The 20,500-nt window shown below is 38.0% G+C and overlaps 1 protein-coding gene across 1 annotated transcript in view; it reads left to right on the top strand.

Moving 5' to 3' along the window:
* The first annotated feature begins 2,132 nt into the window (after window positions 1–2,132).
* The window catches only part of ccdc39 (coiled-coil domain 39 molecular ruler complex subunit), a 34,509-nt gene continuing 16,141 nt past the window's right edge, over window positions 2,133–20,500 (top strand). The window contains exons 1-9 of the mRNA XM_008105980.3: window positions 2,133–2,446; window positions 2,651–2,770; window positions 6,198–6,344; window positions 10,171–10,329; window positions 12,367–12,459; window positions 12,561–12,689; window positions 14,034–14,225; window positions 15,667–15,770; window positions 16,653–16,785. Coding sequence (XP_008104187.2) covers window positions 2,300–2,446; window positions 2,651–2,770; window positions 6,198–6,344; window positions 10,171–10,329; window positions 12,367–12,459; window positions 12,561–12,689; window positions 14,034–14,225; window positions 15,667–15,770; window positions 16,653–16,785 — 1,224 coding nt within the window. The 5' untranslated portion in view covers window positions 2,133–2,299. The remainder of the gene's footprint in view (window positions 2,447–2,650; window positions 2,771–6,197; window positions 6,345–10,170; window positions 10,330–12,366; window positions 12,460–12,560; window positions 12,690–14,033; window positions 14,226–15,666; window positions 15,771–16,652; window positions 16,786–20,500) is intronic.

Here is a 20,500-nt window from a genome sequence, read left to right as displayed (position 1 = left end):
CCACACTTCATGTGACAACTGTGCCCTACAAATACTGGTGCTGCACATGAAGCAAACATATGTATTTTATATGTTTATATGTCTTATTTTTCAATGAAGAAGAATTCACATTTATTTTTGAACAAAAAAATGAACATTTATTATATACTGTACAGTAGTTGTCATCACAAACCAGCATAACCAGACAAACTGTGAGTCTTATCAAGAATTTCTTGTCACTACCATTATTTCCTTGTACAACAATCTATGGTGTTCTGTTCATTGGGCATGCTTCCAAACAAAAACTTTGCTAGGTCTTACTTTTGGGGGAGGCCTTATATTTAGCAATTCAGCAAAACCTCTACTAGGTCTTATTTTCAGGGAAACAGAGTATGTGCTGTCTATGCGGTGCGTGTCTTTATACGCATGCATGTATACACTTTGTGAATTTATGTGTGTACACTATGTATTTATGTGCATATTTATACACTGTGTGTATATGCTGTGTATGTGTATTTGTATATGTGTGTGTCCACGCAGTGTGTCTTTATACGTGTGTATACACTGTACTTATGTCTGTATGTATATACTGTGTGTCGTAGTTGGACCAAGGGACAATGCTACTATTACTAGTAGAATTGCTAGTAGGAGGAAAAGAGCTAACGGTCAGCAGGTGTTTGATGAGGAACAGCAAACAAAGCGGCTCTGGGAAATACTTATGGCTCCTTCTGAGGATGAAACGTTTGAAGGGTTCTCTAGCGATGAGGAGTCAATAATGGAAGAAGATGGGTTAACAGAGAGTAGAGGAACTAAAAGGACAACTCGAGAGCAAGAGTCAGATGAGGAAAGAGAAAGGAAGAAGATCCGGGATCTACTCACTGCTTGGATAAGTGAGACTCTACTGTATTATATGTTTATAAATTATTATAAATTATATATATATGTAGGAGCCCCGGTGGCGAAGTGTGTTAAAGCGCTGAGCTGCTGAACTTGCAGACCGAAAGGTTGCAGGTTCAAACCCCGGGAGCGGCATGAGCGCCTGCTGTTGCTCCAGCTCCTGCCAACCTAGCAGTTCGAAAACATGCCAATGTGAGTAGATCAATAGGTACTGGTCCAGCGGGAAGGTAAATGCGCTCCATGCAGTCATGCCGGCCACATGACCTTGGAGGTGTCTACGGACAACGCTGGCTCTTAGGCTTAGAAATGGAAATGAGCACCAACCCCCAGAGTCGGACACGACTGGACTTGACCTCAGGTGAAACCTTTACCTTTAATAAATTGCAATATTATTAGTAAGATTGCATGTAAGATAAATATACAATTATAATAGTGAATTATAATAATTATTACATTGTATTACATCATAATATTATTATTAATACAGTAGAGTCTCACTTATCCAACATAAACGGGCCGGCAGAACGTTGGATAAGCGAATATGTTGGATAATAAGGCGAGATTAAGGAGAAGCCTGTTAAATATCAAATTAGGTTGTGATTTTACAAATTAAACACCAAAACATCATGTTACACAACAAATTTGACAGAAAAAGTAGTTCAATATGCAGTATTGGTACAAATTTAGCACCAAAATATCACGATGTATTGAAAACATCGACTACAAAAATGCTTTGGATAATCCAGAACGTTGGATAAGTGAATGTTGGATAAGTGAGACTCTATTGTATTACATGTGTTACATTATAATATTATTATCAACACTATATGTATGGCTCTTCGGCTTAGAAATGGAGATGAGCACCAACCCCCAGAGTCAGACATGACTGGACTTAACGTCAGGGGAAACCTTTACCTTTACCTATATGTATATACCATATATTGTATATTTATAAATTATTATAAATTATATATATATATATGTGTGTGTGTGTGTGTGTGTGTGTGTGTGTGTGTGTGTGTATAAAATTAGCATAGCATGTTGCTATGGCACAGGAGACAAGATGGAACTACCTTCCTGGCTCTCAGTATTTTAAATGACTTTCTGTAATTCTTTTTCATTGTTTTAAACGGAAGCCGCCCTGAGTCCCCTTGGCGGTGAGAAGGGCGGGGTAAAAGTATAGTAAATAATAAATAAATGAATCAATAAACAAAGACACTGTGTGCCTGTAGGCAAGTAGGTAACCAGGGGCAGGAGGCGCGCGCCTCGGTTGCCACGGCCACGCGCCGGCGGTTGCTATGGGAATCCCAGGGCTTCGCGCCGCGTCTCCTCCTCCTCCTCCTCCTCCTCAGAGGATCCAGACGCCAAGGCCCGGGGTCCATCCAGGCAGGCCGAGGAGGAGGAGGCGAGGTCGGCCACAGCCATGGAGAGGACGGGCGAGGGCAGCTCTGTCGCCACGGCCACGGCCAGCAGCGCCTCCTCGGCCGCCTCGGTCCTGGCCGAGCTGCAGTGGGACAACGGCTTCGCCATCCCAGTGGCCAGCGCCGAGAACAAAGCCCTGGAGGAAGAGGCGAGGCCCCGCTGGAGAAGGCAGGGAGGGAGGGAAGGAGAAGGGCAACGCCAAAGCCCTCCAGGTGGTTTGGACTCCAACTCCCACCATTCCTAACAGCCGGCAGGCTGTTAGGAATGGTGGGAGTTGGAGTCCAAACCACCTGGAGGGCCCAGGCCTGGGTTAGAACAACTCTTTAACAGTCTACCCAATGTTTGTTTGCAGCTGCAAAAGATGGAAAAAGAGAAGGCAAACATGCAAAACCAGTTGTCGGACTGTGAAGACCGTATTGCCGCGATGACCTCGCACTTAAAGAATGTCAGACAGGAGTTTAATTTGACGCAGGTAAATGGTTGGAATTGGAAGCAAGGGGCCATACAGTTCTGGAGTCAAATCCACTTCATTCTGGAGTGAAATCCACTACATTCAACTCAGCTAATCTATATATATAAAAGAGTGATGGCATCACGGCAGCGGACAAAACAACAAAAGTAAACACCCCACAACTTCGAAAATTGACAGCATAACCCCTTATCCATGCCTCTAGGTTGATACAACCAAAAGAAAAGAAAAATGAAGTCCTAATTAGAGGGAGAGGAATAATTGTTTTTATCCAATTGCTGCCAGTTAGAAGGCTAAGCTCTGTTCACTTGGTCCCCTAGCAACCAACTCAGCCCAGGGGACCCTTTACCTTAACTACCACCAATTCCTCAATACTTTATTTCCCATACCACCACACTTCGCCACAGCAACGCGTGGCCGGGCACAGCTAGTATAATATAATATAATATAATATAATATAATGCAATATAATGCAATATAATGCAATATAATAATACTAATATAATATTACATTCAACTCGTCTTACACCCAAAGATAGTTTACTCTTTTAATCAGTAATATTGTTTTGTATTATAATATATTTCATTATATTATATTAGTTCCGTCCTGTCTCCTGCAACATCTGTCAGGAGCCCCTCGATTAATCTATATATATAAAAGGGTAATGAAATTTCGGCCTAGGACAAAACAACAAAACTACACATCCCAGAAACACTAAACTTGGCAGCACAATCCCTCATCCATGCCTCAACGTTCATACAACAAAAAGAAAAGAAAAATAAAGTCCTAATTAGAGGGAGAGGAATAATAGTTTTTATCCAATTGCTACCAGTTAGAAGGCTAAGCTCCGCCCACTTGGTCTCCTAGCAGCCCACTCAGCCCAGGGGACAGGCAGAGTTAGGCCTCACTTAGGCCTCTTCCACACTGCCTATAAAATACAGATTATCTGATTTTAACTGGATTATATGGCAGTGTAGATTCAAGGCCCTTCCACACAGCTATATAAACCATTTATAATGGACGTAAATATCAGGAGAAAACCTTTACCCTTTACCTTAACTACTACCAATTCCTCAATACTTTATTTCCCATACCACCATACTTCGCCACAGCAACGCGTGGCCGGGCACAGCTAGTCTATATATATAAAAGGGTAATGAAATTTTGGCCTAGGACAAAACAACAAAACTACACATCCCAGAAACATTAAACTTGGCAGCAGAACCCCTCATCCATGCCTCTACGTTCATACAACAAAAAGCTCCAGCTACTCCAGAAAACGGCCAGGCTTTGAGACTGCAAGGCTATTCACTGCTATTCCATAAGGATTCCCATAAGCCACAGCAACGCGTGGCCGGGCACAGCTAGTAATATAATATAATATAATATAATATAATATAATATAATATAATGCAATATAATAATACTAATATAACATTACATTCAACTCGTCTTACATTCAAATACAGTTTACTATTCTAATCAGTAATATTGTTTTTTATTATAATATATTGCATTATATTATATTAGTTCCGGCCTGTCTCCTGCAACATCAGTCAGGAGCCCCTCGATTGATACAATATAATAATACATAGAAGTAATAACATTGCAATATAATAATACTAATATAACATTACATTCAACTCGTCTTACACCCTAAGATAGTTTACTATTTTAATCAGTAATATTGTTTTTTATTATAATATTTTCCATTATATTATATTAGCTCCGTCCTGTCTCCTGCAACATCAGTCAGGAGCCCCTCGATCAATACAATATAATAATACATAGAAGTAATAACATTGCAATATAATAATACTAATATAATATTACATTCAACTTGTCTTACACCCAAAGATAGTTTACTCTTTTAATCAGTAATATTGTTTTGTATTACAATATAATATATTATATTATATTAGGTCCGTCGTGTCTCCTGTAACATCAGTCGATAGATGCAATATACAGTAGAGTCTCGCTTATCCAAGCTAAATGGGCCGGCAGAATGTTGGATAAGCGAATATGTTGGATAATAAGGAGAGATTAAGGAAAAGCCTATTAAACATTAAATTAGGTTATAATTTTACAAATTAAGCACCAAAACATCATGTTATACAACAAATTTGATAGAAAAAGTAGTTCAATACACAGTAACGCTATGTAGTAATTACTGTATTTACGAATTTAGCACCAAAATATCATGATATATTGAAAACATTGACTACAAAAATGCGTTGGATAATCCAGAACGTTGGATAAGCGAGTGTTGGATAAGTGAGACTCTACTGTAATCATATTGTAATGTAATACAATATAATACTAATAATAATACAATATAGTAATATGTAATAATATTGTAATATATTAATACTAATGTATTGATTTTAATACTACTGATAATATATAATGATAATACTGTTGTCAAAGGCTTTCATGGCCAGAATTACTGGATTGCTGTGAGTTTTCTAGACTGTATGACCATGTCCCAGAAGCATTTTCTCCTGATGGTTCGCCCATATCTATGGCAGACATCCTCAGAGGTTGTGAGGTCTGTTGGAGACTAGGCAAGTGGGGTTTATATATTTGTGGAATAATGTCTAGGGTGGGAGAAAGAACTCTTGTCTGTTTGAGGCAAGTGTGAATGTTGCAACTGGCTAGGCTTTGAAGCTGCAAGGCTATTTATTGCTAATCAAGCTGGCCTACTGCAACAGTCACACTGCTTACTTGTACTTTACTCTGCTCCCGTATTGGAAATTACTGGACCTCCGATTCCAACCCAAATTTCCACTTTATCCAGGCACTTTATTAAATGATTTTACAACTACATACCTTACACTTTTGTCTTGACCGCCCCCCTCCCATTTTATAAATTAGTGGTGGTGTTTGCCTCATATTATTTTACCATTCTATTTTATTATTATTGTGTTATACTGTATTATTGTGTTATTAATTTGTTTTATTTTAAATTGTATGTTAATGTTGTTTATATATGCTTTTAATTTTGGGCTTGGCCCCATGTTAGTTGCCCTGAGTTCCTTCGGGGAGATGGAGGCGGGATAGAACAATAAAGTATTATTATAATAATAATATTATTACTTGTTGATGTTTTCTGAATACAATTAACCCCACCCTTGTTCTGCTCTGAGCAACAGAAAAGTAAAATTTAAAGATTAAAAGCCTCATCTGAAAGTTGGTGTCACCAGGAGACCTAATAATAGAAAACTGATCTGAGAGAAAAGTCTTGATCTCTTGTTACATAAAATCTATACCTTTGTAGTGCAAATTCCTATCAGTTGGGTTGTTTGTATTTTTTATACATTAATGTCCATTTATCTGTGTAATTACAAGAGAAGCTAAACATTGCAAAGAGCTTGTGAAGCATCAGTGCTCATTAACCCTGCAAAATAATTAATTCCCTTTCCTTTTTAGTCTCTTTTCAGAGCCAGGCAGAATGAAATTGAAACCGAGCAGCATTTTAAAGCTCTCGCCGAGAGAGAAGTGGGGCGCCTGAAAAGTGAGATTCAAAGGCTGGAGAATGAGATGGTTTCATTAAGAGAGAAGAAAAATAGTCAAGAAGTATGTCTCAAGTCTTTCATAATGTATCTGAACTATATCATGCCAAAGGCATATGCTTTCTCCACTGCCATTCCTTCAAATCGTAGTGTCGCAGCTTCAGAGGATAGAATACAGCAACAGTTTTGATATTAATACTTTCTTCTTCTTTTTATACTATATTTTAATGATGCAGGTATTTAAGGTGTTCACGTCAGAAGTCAATGTAATGTGAAAATGGCAATCTGAATTCTCCTTTTAGTTGGTCTGTAGTACTTGTCACTTCCTTCCTATGAAATATAGCCTGCCTGTTGTCGGTATCCCATCCAAGTACCAACCCAGGCAGGCTCTACTTAGCTTTCAAGATTAGTAAGATAGCTCCTTTGTTTAGGCTTACAACTTAAACTGCTGAAGACAAGATACACAAGGAAAAAAGAATTGGGAGGATGGAAACATTGTGCAATTTGTACCATTTGTGCACCTGCATCCACATGTGTATTGTCTATTGCGTAGGCATCAAATGTAGTATCACTAAAAGCACAAATCTGTTTCAACAACTTTGCTTTGAATATGGACATTTTACGCCAGACAACACTGTCTAACCACCCACAGAGGGGAAACTGACACATGTATCAGAATCTATTTACAGCTACAAAATATAATGGTCATGTGTCTGGTTTATGCCATTTTTTTTGTGGTCAGAATAATGTCAATTAGAAGATTGATGACAGGGTTGTGAGATGCATCCTCTTTTTTCTCTTCTTCAATTTTTGTATCCTGCCTTGCTATTTAGAGAGAATTCAGGTCTCTCCATGATTTTTCACTTTTCTCCAGACATTGGTTGGTTAAGTTTTCTGGTTAAGATTTCTTTCTAAATGATAGCTTCCATATTTCCTATACCTTTTAATGTTATTTCTTTTCCATTCTTCCTTCTTTTCCTTTCTCTACTAATGAGTTAGAATGGCATTGGAATCTATAGATCAATTAAAGAAAAAAAATTGATTAATGGAAGAAATAAATAATGAAAAGAAGTAAAGCTTTCCCCCTTTCTCATTTTCCCTTCTTTTAGTAATTTTCTGTAGCTTCAGTTAAAGGACATTATGCTGCCTCATATTTTTATTCTTTCTTTTTTTTTTTGCATAGCATCAGCAATTAGTAGGACGGTGGGTGTTGTTGTGTAGGCTCTTGGTTACCTTTCTCTTCTCTTCCTCTGTCTGGCATAAATGTGCTCCCTTTCAGATTTGAAGTCACAATTAATGCTGACTCTAACCTGATTTTTTGCCAACTATGCTTAGTGCCAAATTGCTATTAGCAGTCATAAATATGAGCATTTTACAGGCAGCCTTTTGTTTCCTGTGTATTTTGACATGGAATCATGTGGCTGAATAAATCCCTAAAAAGCTCTCTAATTTGGACATCATCTGATATTTTGTGTGTGGCATGGATTTTTAGAAACATGGGAGTATTGTGCCTATAATTGATATACCATATTGATGATTTTTCTGTAAATGTATGCTAAGGGATTGCTCTGGATTTTTTTTTTGGTTTATTTTATTAGTGCAGCTGGGTAGGGAGTAAATTACCGGATATACTTGAATATAAGCTGACCCGAATATAAGCCGAGGCACCTAAATTTACCACAAAAAACTGGGAAAACATTGACTCCAATATAAGCCGAGATACCAATAAAATTACATTTATTGAGGCATCAGTAGTTTCAATGTTTTTGAATCTTTACATCAAACTGTAATTTAAGATATGTTTGTTCAACTCTGATCAAATCACTATTCTCATCTTCTTCAATGTAAATGTGCTTATGTATCCTTTTAATAATAATAGAGTGAGATAATAAATGTAATAAAATCAGGAAAGCCCCCACCCTGGTAGCATTCCGAAAGAGCTTGAAAACCTGGCTCTTTACTCAGGCCTTTAGTTAAAGATTGCTCACCCTATAGCAATCTGTATCTGTGACCATTCCTGTACCATTCCTTGATAAAGGTCTATTCCCATCCCAATTTGCACTTCCAAGAATCAGTCACCTCATGTTTACAATACTTATATGGTGCACCTTACCCAGTCTACTTTTACAACCTCTCCATTTTAATCCATGTTTTTATTAGCTCTTGTCATTTGTTTTTACTGGCTAATGTTTAAATTTTTATAATTGTGCATTTTTTTTGTCTATTGTTGTGTTTTATATTGGTATTGTTTTTATTCGGGCGTGGCCCCATGTAAGCCGCCCTGAGTCCCCTTTGGGGAGATAGAGGCGGGGTATAAAAATAAAGTAATAATAATAATAATAATAATAATAATAATAATAATAATAATAAATGCAGTAAAATAATAAATGTAATAATAAGTAGAGTAAAATAATAAATGTAACAATACCAATAATAGAGAAAAATAATAAATATAAGATATATACTTGAGTATAAGCCGACCTGAATATAAGCCCACCAGGACCCTCACCCGAGTATAAGCTGAGGAGGTTTTTTTTCAGTCCTAAAAAAGGGCTGAAAACTAGGCTTATACTCGAGTATATACAGTAGTTGAAGCATCAGTCTGGAGTGAAATAAATGTGGGGAAGGGAATTTTTTCTCCTTTTCTCCATACTGTACACACTATTTTTCTGAAAATGATAGATCATGGCACCTGCTAATATGGAGCCATATATAGAATACATTTTGCTGCCCCGTGAAGACCGGACTAAATCCGATGGCAATACGAATACAGAGTTACAGTCGGAATATAGGGAAGGTTGCTGATTTTGTTTATCTTTCTGAGGCTCCATCTTCCCTGCCATATAATGCAGTTGAACTTCATTATTTACGTGTACACGGTCATATAATGCATTAAATGGCAGAGTTGATGGAACCTTAGGGCCCTTCCAGACAAGCCCAAAATGCGGGACATGTCTCGGTTTTACCAAATGACAGCTCAGATTAAACTGAATTAATCTGGAGGAAACTGGGATTCCCCAATTTGCTCCAGATTAATTTGACACCTGGAAAGATCTGGACCTTTTTTTTCTTATTGAAACCTATTGTTCTGTATTAAGTCTCACTATATATATTTACACTTCACTCTTGGTCATTATTTGTAGCTAAATATAACAGAGTGTGGATGAATTATGTGCTGGTGCTCCTCTCTTCATGTAAGTGGGGAAGCAAGGCAAGAAAAGGAAGGCTTTGTATGAATCTAGCTTCATAGAATCATAGAATAATAGAGTTGGAAGAGACCACATGGGCCATCTAGTCTAACCCCCTGCCATGCTTCAGACCAGGGTTGTTGTTTTTTTTTGCAAACTTCTTGTTTAGATGCAATACACTATAATCCTGCAGATTAATGTCACTAATCTCTTTCTTCGTTTATTTACCTGCACAATCAGGAAGTGCATAGACATGTTGCCTATCCATGGTTTGATTTATTAATCCAGGGGTTGGTAACTTCAGAGGGTCTGGGACCACTTTCTGCCATAACTTCACATGGGCTGCATCAATCACTTCTGCAAAATCACTTTTCCCCCCTTTAAAACATAGGCACATCTTATTTTAAAGGATAATTTCTCCTTCTGGAGTCTTCTGATTGTGTGATTCTCTAAGGGGTTATATCTAACCTATGGTTTGCCTTTAGTTAAAATGATATCCTTTGGTTAAAATGCCATTTGAATGCTGCTTGTAGAATTACTTCAGATGAAATATGTGTCAGATTGGTGCTAGTACTGTAGTTTAGAAGTGAGGATGTTTGCTGGACATTACCTTTGGATGAATAATAGTGTAATTATTGACAGTGAACAGGCTTCTTGGCTTCTTGAATGTGATCTTTGTCTTTCTTTATTCAACCTTATTAGAATAATATCTTCAAAGTGACTGAAAAGATGGATGCCTTAAGATGCCAAATGAACTGTGACCAACAGTCTTTGGAAACTTGGCTTGAAGAATCATCCAAGAGAGATAGCGATCTACTTACAATCCAGAAGTATGCACAGCAAGACGAAGGCAAATTAGGGGTATGTATATGTATATCTATTTTTAAATGTGTGTGTGTATTTTAGAAAGTCCATCATACTTAACATCTCTTTCTCTGTCTCTGTCTGTATACATGTGTGTACTAGAGGTAGGTGTAGTACTAAACTAAACATGACCTAGGAGGTGTATGGATGCTTCCATATAATTTTTGGGTTTACTTTATGAAGTCATAGATAAATCAGCATTTGCTCAGAGTAACATGGGGGTTCTTAATCCCATTCTTGTAGGCCATATTCCCAGTCCAGGTTTTCCCCAGCTGTTCTCATCTGCACAAGGAAAAGCTAACAGGTCCATATGCAATATTTGTGTGTGAATAGCCATATAAGTGAAAAACTTGTGGGTTTGATGATGAGGTGACAAGTTCAATTTTAACAGCGAAGAGCGAAGAGCGAAGGAAAGATGTTGTCTAAAACTGTGGTGACATAGATACTAGAAAGCTTATTGTCTCACCTTCTTTACTGTAGCCTGTTAGCTTTTTTAATGCCCGACTCACAGTTCATTTAAAAATGGAATTTAGCATTCTGCTGATTAATGTATTTTGCATTAAATGTAATGAATCCTTTTCTTTGCAATGCTTGAACATTTTTTGATGTGTATGAAGGCCAAATGTATGGCAGTGAAACCCGGACAGTGAAGAAAACTGAGAGGAAGAGAATCCACTGATCTGAAATGTGCTGAATGAGAATTGTACTGATATCATGGACTGCCAAAAAGAGAAATAATTGTGCCCTAGAAGCCAAGATGCTGTTGCACTTTGGATATATCATGAGAGGACATAATTCATTAGAAAAGTCAATAATTCTCAGTAAAGTGGGAGGCAGCAGGAAAAGAGGAAGATCATATTAAAAGTGGATTGACTCAACCAGGGAAACGTCAGCTCTAAGTCTGGAGGACTTGACAGGGAGGTCTCTCATTGATATGGTTGAAGCCACTTTTGTGGCAATTAATAACAAAGTCAAATACGAACAATTAGCATCAGGTAAATGGTAAATTGATGTGGATATTTGACCTCTCCTATCCCGAATAGTTCTACTGTTTGGTAGGACTGAAATATCAGCCTTATTGTATTTCCCAAGTGAAACAAAAGCCCTGAAACTGAGCAGGAAGGCAAGCAGACAACAAACAAACAATAACTTTGGCTGAAGGATCTACTAAGACCCAGCTTTGCTCTCGGTCCAGCCTACTCACAGCACTGGCCAAGACACTGGCCAAGTTATTCCAAGCACAGTATTTCATAGAGCTTTAGAGTTACATAGACAAAGACAAAGTGCACATGTGCAATATCTAATGCATGCATGGTAATTTTAATCCGTAGGCTATGTAAACTGCACGGAATTTATTCAGAACTTGTGCATTGTTTAATAAGATGGTCTCTAGAGCTGACACTGTTTGTAACTATAATTTCTTATAGTTGGGCCTGGACACCTAATATTGCATTACAGCATTTCTAGATTTTTTTTATTGTGTCAGAAGCGACTTGAGAACATACTACAAGTTGCTTCTGGTGTGAAAAAATTGGCCATCTACAGAGATGTTGCCCAGGGGATGCCCGGATGTGTTACTATCCTGCTGGGAGGCATCTCTCATGTCCCCGCAAGCTAGAGCTGACAGGCAGGAGCTCATTCCGTCTTGCATATTTGAACTGGCAACCTTCAGGTCAGAAACTGGCACAAGGGTTTAACCCAATCCGCCACTACAGCTCTAGCATTTCTAGTATAACACAACTGACAGCGCTCAGCAAACAATAGACATCATGGGGAGACATCAGCTATTGCCAAAATAGAGTTTATCAGGCTCACAAACCAGATCAGCATACAGTTTAATCTTTAATTCTTACTTTACACAAACAATGCCAGGATGAAGCAAAACATGACATGGAATTTTAAACTAATTTTTTTCTTACACTCTCTTCTCAAAGCTGTACTTTCTAACCTTTATCATCAGTCCTTTTTGAAAATGACAGTAATTTCAAATTGTATTTTATTAAAAACTTAAGCTTCATTATCCCTTCATTTCAGGTGTTGACTCTGCAAATAGAAATGTTGACTGTGCACTGTAATAAAAAGCGCAGGATTCTTGACAATGAGCTTACAGAGACCTTAGCTGCTCAGGTATGTCCACAGAGCAATCATTAGTTTGGCAGTAAAGCCTCAAGTGCTTCTTAGAACTGGAAAAGAGTGCCCTGCTAAACTGGTGCCATGTTTCTCTACAGATAGAGCTGGATAAGACAGCCGAAGATTTCCGCAGGGTTCACCAAGAAAGACAAGAACTTATCAAACAGTGGGAAAACACCATACAACAAATGAAGAAGAGGGATGAAGAAATGGAAAGCTGTGCCTTGGTAAACCATTTTTAAAATATTTTTATTTGTTAAGATATAGAAAGCAGTTTGGGTTTCATTCTTCAAGTAACAAACATCTGGCTTACAAATGACTCACGGTCAAGAACAGGGGTGAGACCACGGGAAGTGAGAGAAATTTGCCTGTAGGAAGGGAAACCTACTCCTGAAAGAGTTATCATGGGGAAAAGGTGTCTCAACTGAAACTTTATCACCAATCCTTGTTTCCACAGCAAGCTAAGTTTTTCAAAATCCCATTGTCACAAGAACAGAAAGTGAGGTGAAATCTACTGAACAGGGGTACAGACACAAAACCAACATCACAGGGGTGCTAACCCTTTCCTATGCTATCCAAAGCTTTATATATACAGTGTTCCCTCACTTATCGCGGGGATTATGTTCCAGGATCACCCGCGAAAACTGAAAATCCGTGAAGTAGGGACACTATATTTGTGTTGTTTACAATCTTACCTTCCTCGTCTTTCAAGCACACACATGCCTTGTGGGGCGAAAACAAAGCTGCTTCAGCCTCCTTTTCTCTCCGTTCAGCTTCTCCTTCCTTCCTTCAGCTTCTCCTTAGGAAGGAAGTAGAAAGAGGGATTTATGATATTATTTTATGATTTATACTATTATTTTAGTGTTTATTAAAAACTGCAAAACAGTAATCCGCGAAAAGCGAAGCACAAAGGAGTGAGGAAACACTGTGTGTGTGTGTGTGTGTGTGTAACTCCACACACACACACACACACTTATACTTAGGAAATGTACCTGTTCTGACTTGCATACAAATTCAACTTAAGAAAAAAGCTGCAAAACAAACCTGTTAATAACTTGGGGACCGCTTGTCCAAGGAAGTAATGGTTGTACATATTTTTCTATTTTATGCCATTTGTTGTGATGTTACGTGCCTCATAGTGACCAGAAGTGAGCCCATCACAGGGTTTTTTGGTAAAATTTGTTCAGAAGGGGTTTGCCCTTCCCTGAAGCTGAGAGAATGTGACTTTCCTAAGGTCACCCAATGGGTTTCCATGGTTGAGCCGGGATTGGAACTCTGGTTTCCAGAGTTGTAATTAAATGCTCAAACCACCACACCACACTATTCAGTTGGTTTTTAATTAACTTTCTGTTGTGAAGTGGGGGTTTTTTTTGCGTAAAATTTTATTTACTTCATTTATATCCTGCCCTTCACACCCTGAAGGGGACTCACCTTATTTTATAGAGTGCTCTGATGAACTGCTGAAAAAGATAAGAACACATGTCATTGCTGAAACAATCTTAACAATCATTCTTGTGGCTAGTTTGCCAGGCTGTAATATTATTTTCACTTGTACATTTTTCTCTGAATAGCTTTTAGCACGGTCTAGACGGGCAATCCGTGCCAAGCAAAGTGTACTTAAAGACAAGATCCAGTTCTTGGCAAATGAGAGTGGCAATAATGTGGAGTATGAGAAGAGAATTGCCACAACTGAGCGATTTGCTATCAAACTGAGACTGGACTACCAAAAAGAGGAAGGTAATCGCCTTCAGTTCCAGGATGAGGTAATTTTACCATATACTAATTGTCATAAAAGGTATCATGAACTTTCAGTTTAAGAATTCCTTGAGAAAAAGAATTACTTGTGCCAATCTAACAGCACTATATCGAAATCTTAAGAAGTGATAATGCAGTATAATTTATGTCCTTCCAAGCTTTAAAAAGAAACTGAGTACAATATTTATTTTGTCTTCCAGCAGGTCTATCCAGATGATTTTTAAATTATGTACTGGCTGTTTAAATATGTATTGAATTCCTATATTTTTTAAACTGATGTTTTAATGAATTGTGTATTTTTCCTTATTTCATATGTTGTTGTTCCCTACCTTGCCTATGGGGAGAGGGGGGTAAGAAGTAATAAAAGAAATAATAATAATAATATAAAATATAATATCACTTTTCAAGGCCTGTTTCCAGAAAGTAGTTTAACAGCGGGACATATGTTAAAAACAATTAAAATCCCATTCAAAGTAGTGTACCAATCCTGTTCTCCAGAACCTCTGGCTAGAAAAGAAAAAAAAAAAACAAGGATAAGATGTAATTCTGCCCCGAGTTGCATCTATCAAACTGTTCTCGTTCCATCTTTTAGACACACATTTGCCTTTGATAATGGAGGATAAAAATAGTAGGAATTTTTTTAAACTAAGTGAATTCCTATCAACAGGAAGCATGAATGTTGAAAATAGCAGTAATTCCTTTTAGTCTGCAGTTTTTGCCAGTGGAAACAGATGGAGTCCCTGTTCTATTTCACTATAAGCTAACATTAAATTGCTCACACAACTGTAAAAACTAGTACTGAACTTTAGAATTAAAGTTTTGTTTTCAGCCTTATAGTACTACAGTAGATCCTTAATGTTCCCATTGGAAATATGGAAAACTAAGTTTTGCTTCAAGCTATAGAGACACTGCTGGATACTTCTCTACCCTCTTTCTGCTCTCCACCACCTAATGTGCCGACAGTTTCCCATCCACAAACTAACCAAGGTTGACCCTATTTAACTTCCACGATCAGATGGGATCCAGTGCCTGAGGGTATTTTCAGAGACAAATCACACCTCACAATCGGGTAACATAAACTGTGAAAAAGCCACTACTTCACTCTCTGGTGAGCAATGTTGTCATTGTGCTCTTGATTGATGCCTGGCTTCTCCGATTATGAAGGTTTTGAATAGAAAACTTGTTGAAAACATGAGATCCATTCCCTTAAAATGAGAATCAATTGTTGCATTCCAGAAATAAATGTATTCTACATCAAGATAATGTCAACAATGACTGGTTATTAGAAGTATTTTAAAATCTGTGTCACAAAGTACAAGGATTAGGAATTTTTGGTTCATTCATTTGCAGGTAGTTGCTGAGAAGCCTAAAACATGTCTGTTATAAAATGACAACTGTGTTCTGAATAATTATGCATCTTTTCTCAAATTTTATTTGACTCTCCATTAGTTGGATACACTGAAAGCTACTTTGGATGGAACTGCTTCAGAACTTGAATCCGTGAGAATGAATATAACTAATCTTAAAAAGGAAGCACAGGAGAAAACAATAAGGTAGGAATACATGATAGAAGAGTAAAGCTACAGTGTGTTTTTCCAAAAATGAATACCTTTCCTAAATCAGTTTGTTTACCTGTGTTAGAAAAAGAAATGTTTCAGTTACTTTAGACACTGGTGAAAAACCATAATGTGGATGACATTAGGCAATCGTACTTAGTTGCAAGTGATAGCTTATGATAAGATGTTGCTATTCTGTAACAGCAACACTGCAATAAACATATACATAGCATTTATTATTTATTTCTCTATTCAGTCAGTAAATCCTTTTCATGTGCTTTATGGCTAGAGCATCATATATCTACTCAGCTAATAACATGACAAGATGGCATATTGTAAATAAAATAAAATTGTGTGATTTATTACTTTTTAGTTATAAAAATAAATAAAAGGCTGGCATTTGATTTGCTTACTAGATAATAAATAAGGTAGTTGTACAGAGCCAGTGTCTACTAGGATCCTGCCTTAAGGAGTGAAACTTTGCTAACGTACCATCATTTCATTAGTGAATTACAGCATTTCACCACCAAGGATGAATGCGGGGTATGTAACATGCATTGTGCACTTCCATGTGTAGTGCATACGTACATCCATGTGCATCCACATACCATTTGTGCCATCACATTACATCCCCTTCTGTAACCTTGAATTGGGTAAAGCCAATCTGCATGACAAAAAATATCAAAACCGTTTCTGCAGGGTAACATATGTATGTGTGCAATCCCAACTGGATTCTAACACCATTTTCTGGATGTAATTTAGATTGATCCAAGTAGACACTGGGTTTGCACTATTGTCTCCAATTCTTGCTTCCTTCTGTACAACTTGAAAATCTATGCAACTCATTTTCTCTCTTTCACATCATAAATGCCTCTTTAGATTCAATGTGATTAGGGAACAGAACAATAGTCTTACGAATAAACTGAAATTTGTGACAAACAAAGCACTGAGTTCAGAAGAAAAAGCAAGCAGGATGGAAGAGTTATTGAAAGAGAAGGAGAAAATTGTCAAGGTAAACAACATTTTTCTTCAATTTCCAGTATTTTTCAGGCTGGGGTTTACATTTACATTTATTTTAAGTTATTTTTAATGCATTTCTTCATGTGATGTCTAGTTCACATTAGTTTATTTGTTTTTTAATGACTTGCACTAGTGATAAAATAGTTCTTTGTGGAAATTACTTCATTCCAAACTCATTTGAAGAAAAGCATATAAAGGGGTTTGTGAACATAGATTGGCCATATGCTATGAAAAATTGTCTTGACCAAGGCTGCATCTACACTAGGTGAAATAACCCAGGTGCTGTTTGGAGAAGTCTGATTTTGAGCTGCCCTGGATACACCACAGAAGTGCCTTGAAACTGTATTGCAGTCCAGATGCTTGGGCTGGCCGATAGTGTATTGGAAGCTATGGCTGTTGTTTCACCAGTCAAAGCAATTCCCAAAACAGAGCTTGGCTGATGATGTTGCTTCTAGTGAGATCGCAAAGAGAGACTGAAGCAGTTTGGCCATCAATAGTTGAAAACCCCACTTGCATGTTTCATGAAGAGACAGACTCCTGTGGAGTGGATACTTTATTGGGAGAACACGCTCCTCCTAAAATGATTCACATCACAAGAGCAGGAAGGTAATTTCTCTCTCTTCAGTTCTTGTAATATACCTTATTTACTCAAGTATAATGCACCATATAATGTAATGTGCACCTCAATTTTGAAGGTGCATATTACAAAAAAAGGATTTGTTGTCGAATGTAATTCATCCAAGTTGGGAAAAATGTGAGGTTGCCTGTCAGCTGTTTTTCTGACTGCCTCCCTTAATACAGGCCCAATAATAAAGGCAAGGTTGCTGCCTTCCTTGAAATGGCCAGCTGGTAAGGGGAAGACTCAGCCTGACAAAGAGATGCAGCTTTTGAGTACCTTATGAATGAGGCCAGTTGAAAACTACATGAGGATGGAGAGTTTGCCTGCTTCAGCCTGACTGAGAGCAAGTGGATTTATGTGTGCAATTCTAATGCGCCATTTACTCTAATGCATACCTCAGTTTTGGCTATGTAATTTAGCCAAACAAGGTGTGCACTAGAATCAAGTAAACTTGAGTCGCTTCTGGAGTGAGAGAATTGGCCGTCTGCAAGGACGTTGCCCAGGGGACGCCCGGATGTTTTTTTTTGATGTTTTTACCATCCTTGTGGGAGGCTTCTCTCATGTCCCCGCATGGAGCTGGAGCTGATAGAAGGAGCTCAACCGCACTTTCCTCAGGTGGGATTTGAACCTGGCAGCTTTCAGGTCAGCAACCCAACCTTCAAGTCACTTAGTCCACTACGCCATCTGGGGGCTCCAAGTAAATATGGTAAAAGGCAACAATAATACAGTACATGGGAACACTAGATGGTACTCATGGGTAATCAATTCCCTAGCTTCTAAGACTTGCTGGAAGGAATTTGTTACTTACAGAGTCCCTTTGTTATCTTTTTCCAAGATAAGTCTTATGGCTGCACAGTCTGCCCTTCCTCTGTTTTAATAGCAGTCTCATTCTCATCAGGTCCTCCCTGTCCTTTTCCTGGCTCATGTCTCCCACCCAGCTGTGTTTGGCTTTTTGCATTTTCAACCTCCATTCCCCATCACTTCACTCTCTTCAACATACATGGCTGACCATTAGCAACTCCTGGTTTAATGTGTTGTCGAAGGCTTTCATGGCCGGGATCACAGGGTTGTTGTATGTTTTCCGGCTGTATGGCCATGTTCTAGAAGTATTCTCTCCTGACGTTTATCTCCTGGTTTATCTCCTTTGAGGAGTTTTCTTGCTGTGTCTATGCATGGCTTCTAGTCTTCACAGTCAGGGAGAACTAAGAGAAGCAGCTCTTGCAGAGAGTAAACATTAAGTGGTGGTTTTGCTTTTATCATTTTGTATTTTATTGTTTTCTGGTAGGATTTTGTATTTTGTGGTTCTGATTTGTTCATTTTTCTTATTTGATGATGTTGGTTATATATGCATTTTATTTTGTTTACTGTTTATTCTTTGGGCTTGGCCCCATGTTAGCCGCCCCGAATTCCTGCAGGAGATGGAAGCGGGATAGAAAAATAAAGTATTATTGTGTTGTCGAAGGCTTTCATGGCCGGGATTACAGGGTTGTTGTATGTCTTTCGGGCTGTGTGGCCATGTTCCAGAAGTATTCTCTCCTGACGTTTCGCCCACATCTATTATTATTATTATTATTATTATTATTATTATTATTATTATTATTATTTCTTTCCCTCATGCTCTACTACTGCCATCCCTTTGCTTCCACTGCTGCTGGCACATCCCTTTGTCAGGGCAACCCTGTTACAGGGACTCAGCCATGAGATCACCAGAAGTGATGTTGCCAAGAAGTCTCTGCCAGGGAGTACTCCTGGTTGTTGAAACAGTAGTGGGTGTTTTTGACATGTGGACACTGGTCAAGAACATTAGGGCCCACTCCAGAGTTTCCTGGAAGCTCTGGAGTAACCTGCAGTTCTTCCTGTGACTGATTAAAGACTTGAAGAAGTGTTTCTGCTGCAGGATGACTGCACATCATGTTGACTGATAGTAGATGGTTTGAGGTGAGTGTGGATTTTTTGTCTCAGGAAGATGAGAGGTGAATTTGGCATCTGATTCTGGGGGAAGAGACACTCAGTAATTCTACGAAGGAGGTAATGAAATATTCTTCAAGCAGTCACTGGATACAACAATTCCGGAATCAGCTAAAAATTCACATAAGACGTGAGGAAGGGCTGGCAGTTATATATTGTCATATTTTGGAAAATCACAGACACATTATGGTTTATTTTCCAAAGAAGAAAGGACAAGTCTGTGCTATGCAAAAGTGGGGAAATGTTGAGTGTTGGAATAACTCTTCAGAGAAAAAACCTTAACATCCTGCTTGACATTATTCTAGAAGAAGCAGATCAACCTGTGTTAAATGAGATTCAGTTCAGACCGATGAAGCACATATATCTTCTTTGCTAAGCACTATCAATATAAGAATGAATGTAGGAAGCACTAACAAAGTGTCCTCCTGAAATCACTCGAGATGGGAAAGTACTTAAAGTGCCTCTACACCTAAAGCTTAGTAAATAATTTTTTTTAAAGAAAAAAACTCAGGGAAACTCAAAAGCACTGGAATAATACAAGCTCACTACAAACTTTATAGATTATTAATAACATTCTTAGTCAGAAGGATAAATGGTTTGCAAAGTTTTTTCTTAATATGGGATGTCGATAATTCAAGACGATATAAGCATAACAGTTCCACAGCCGAAGTGGGTGATACTTTAACTCTGAAGAACTGATCTTGAACAATGTCTGCAATGTGTTAGTCAGAAGTGTACTTCCCATCATAATTACCCATACATGTCTATTTGTCACATCTATTAGTTCACTGTGAAAAGATATAGGCAGGAAATAATGTATTCAGAATCCCATTCTTTCCATTTGAGCTTCTGTTCTTTAGTAGATGCCCCCGCTCCTTCCATATCTGTAGCAAAGCAGTCGCAAGAGATGAATCTGATTTAACACTTCACATAATTTAAGATATTTTTAAACAATTGACATAAGTACATTAAAATATTAATAAATGAGAAGGAACTAAATGTGACTTCCGCATGTCATGGTAATTGCTAACTGTATTTTGTATCTTGCTGGATGAAGAATTTAGAAACATAAATTTAAAACCAGGCTGTTTCTTTCCCTTGGGCAAGGGGTGGTCTGTCC

Source organism: Anolis carolinensis, chromosome 3 (assembly GCF_035594765.1).
Source record: "Anolis carolinensis isolate JA03-04 chromosome 3, rAnoCar3.1.pri, whole genome shotgun sequence".
In the NCBI taxonomy this organism is placed as follows: domain Eukaryota; kingdom Metazoa; phylum Chordata; class Lepidosauria; order Squamata; family Dactyloidae; genus Anolis; species Anolis carolinensis.
This window is presented reverse-complemented; position numbering and strand designations above follow the sequence as displayed.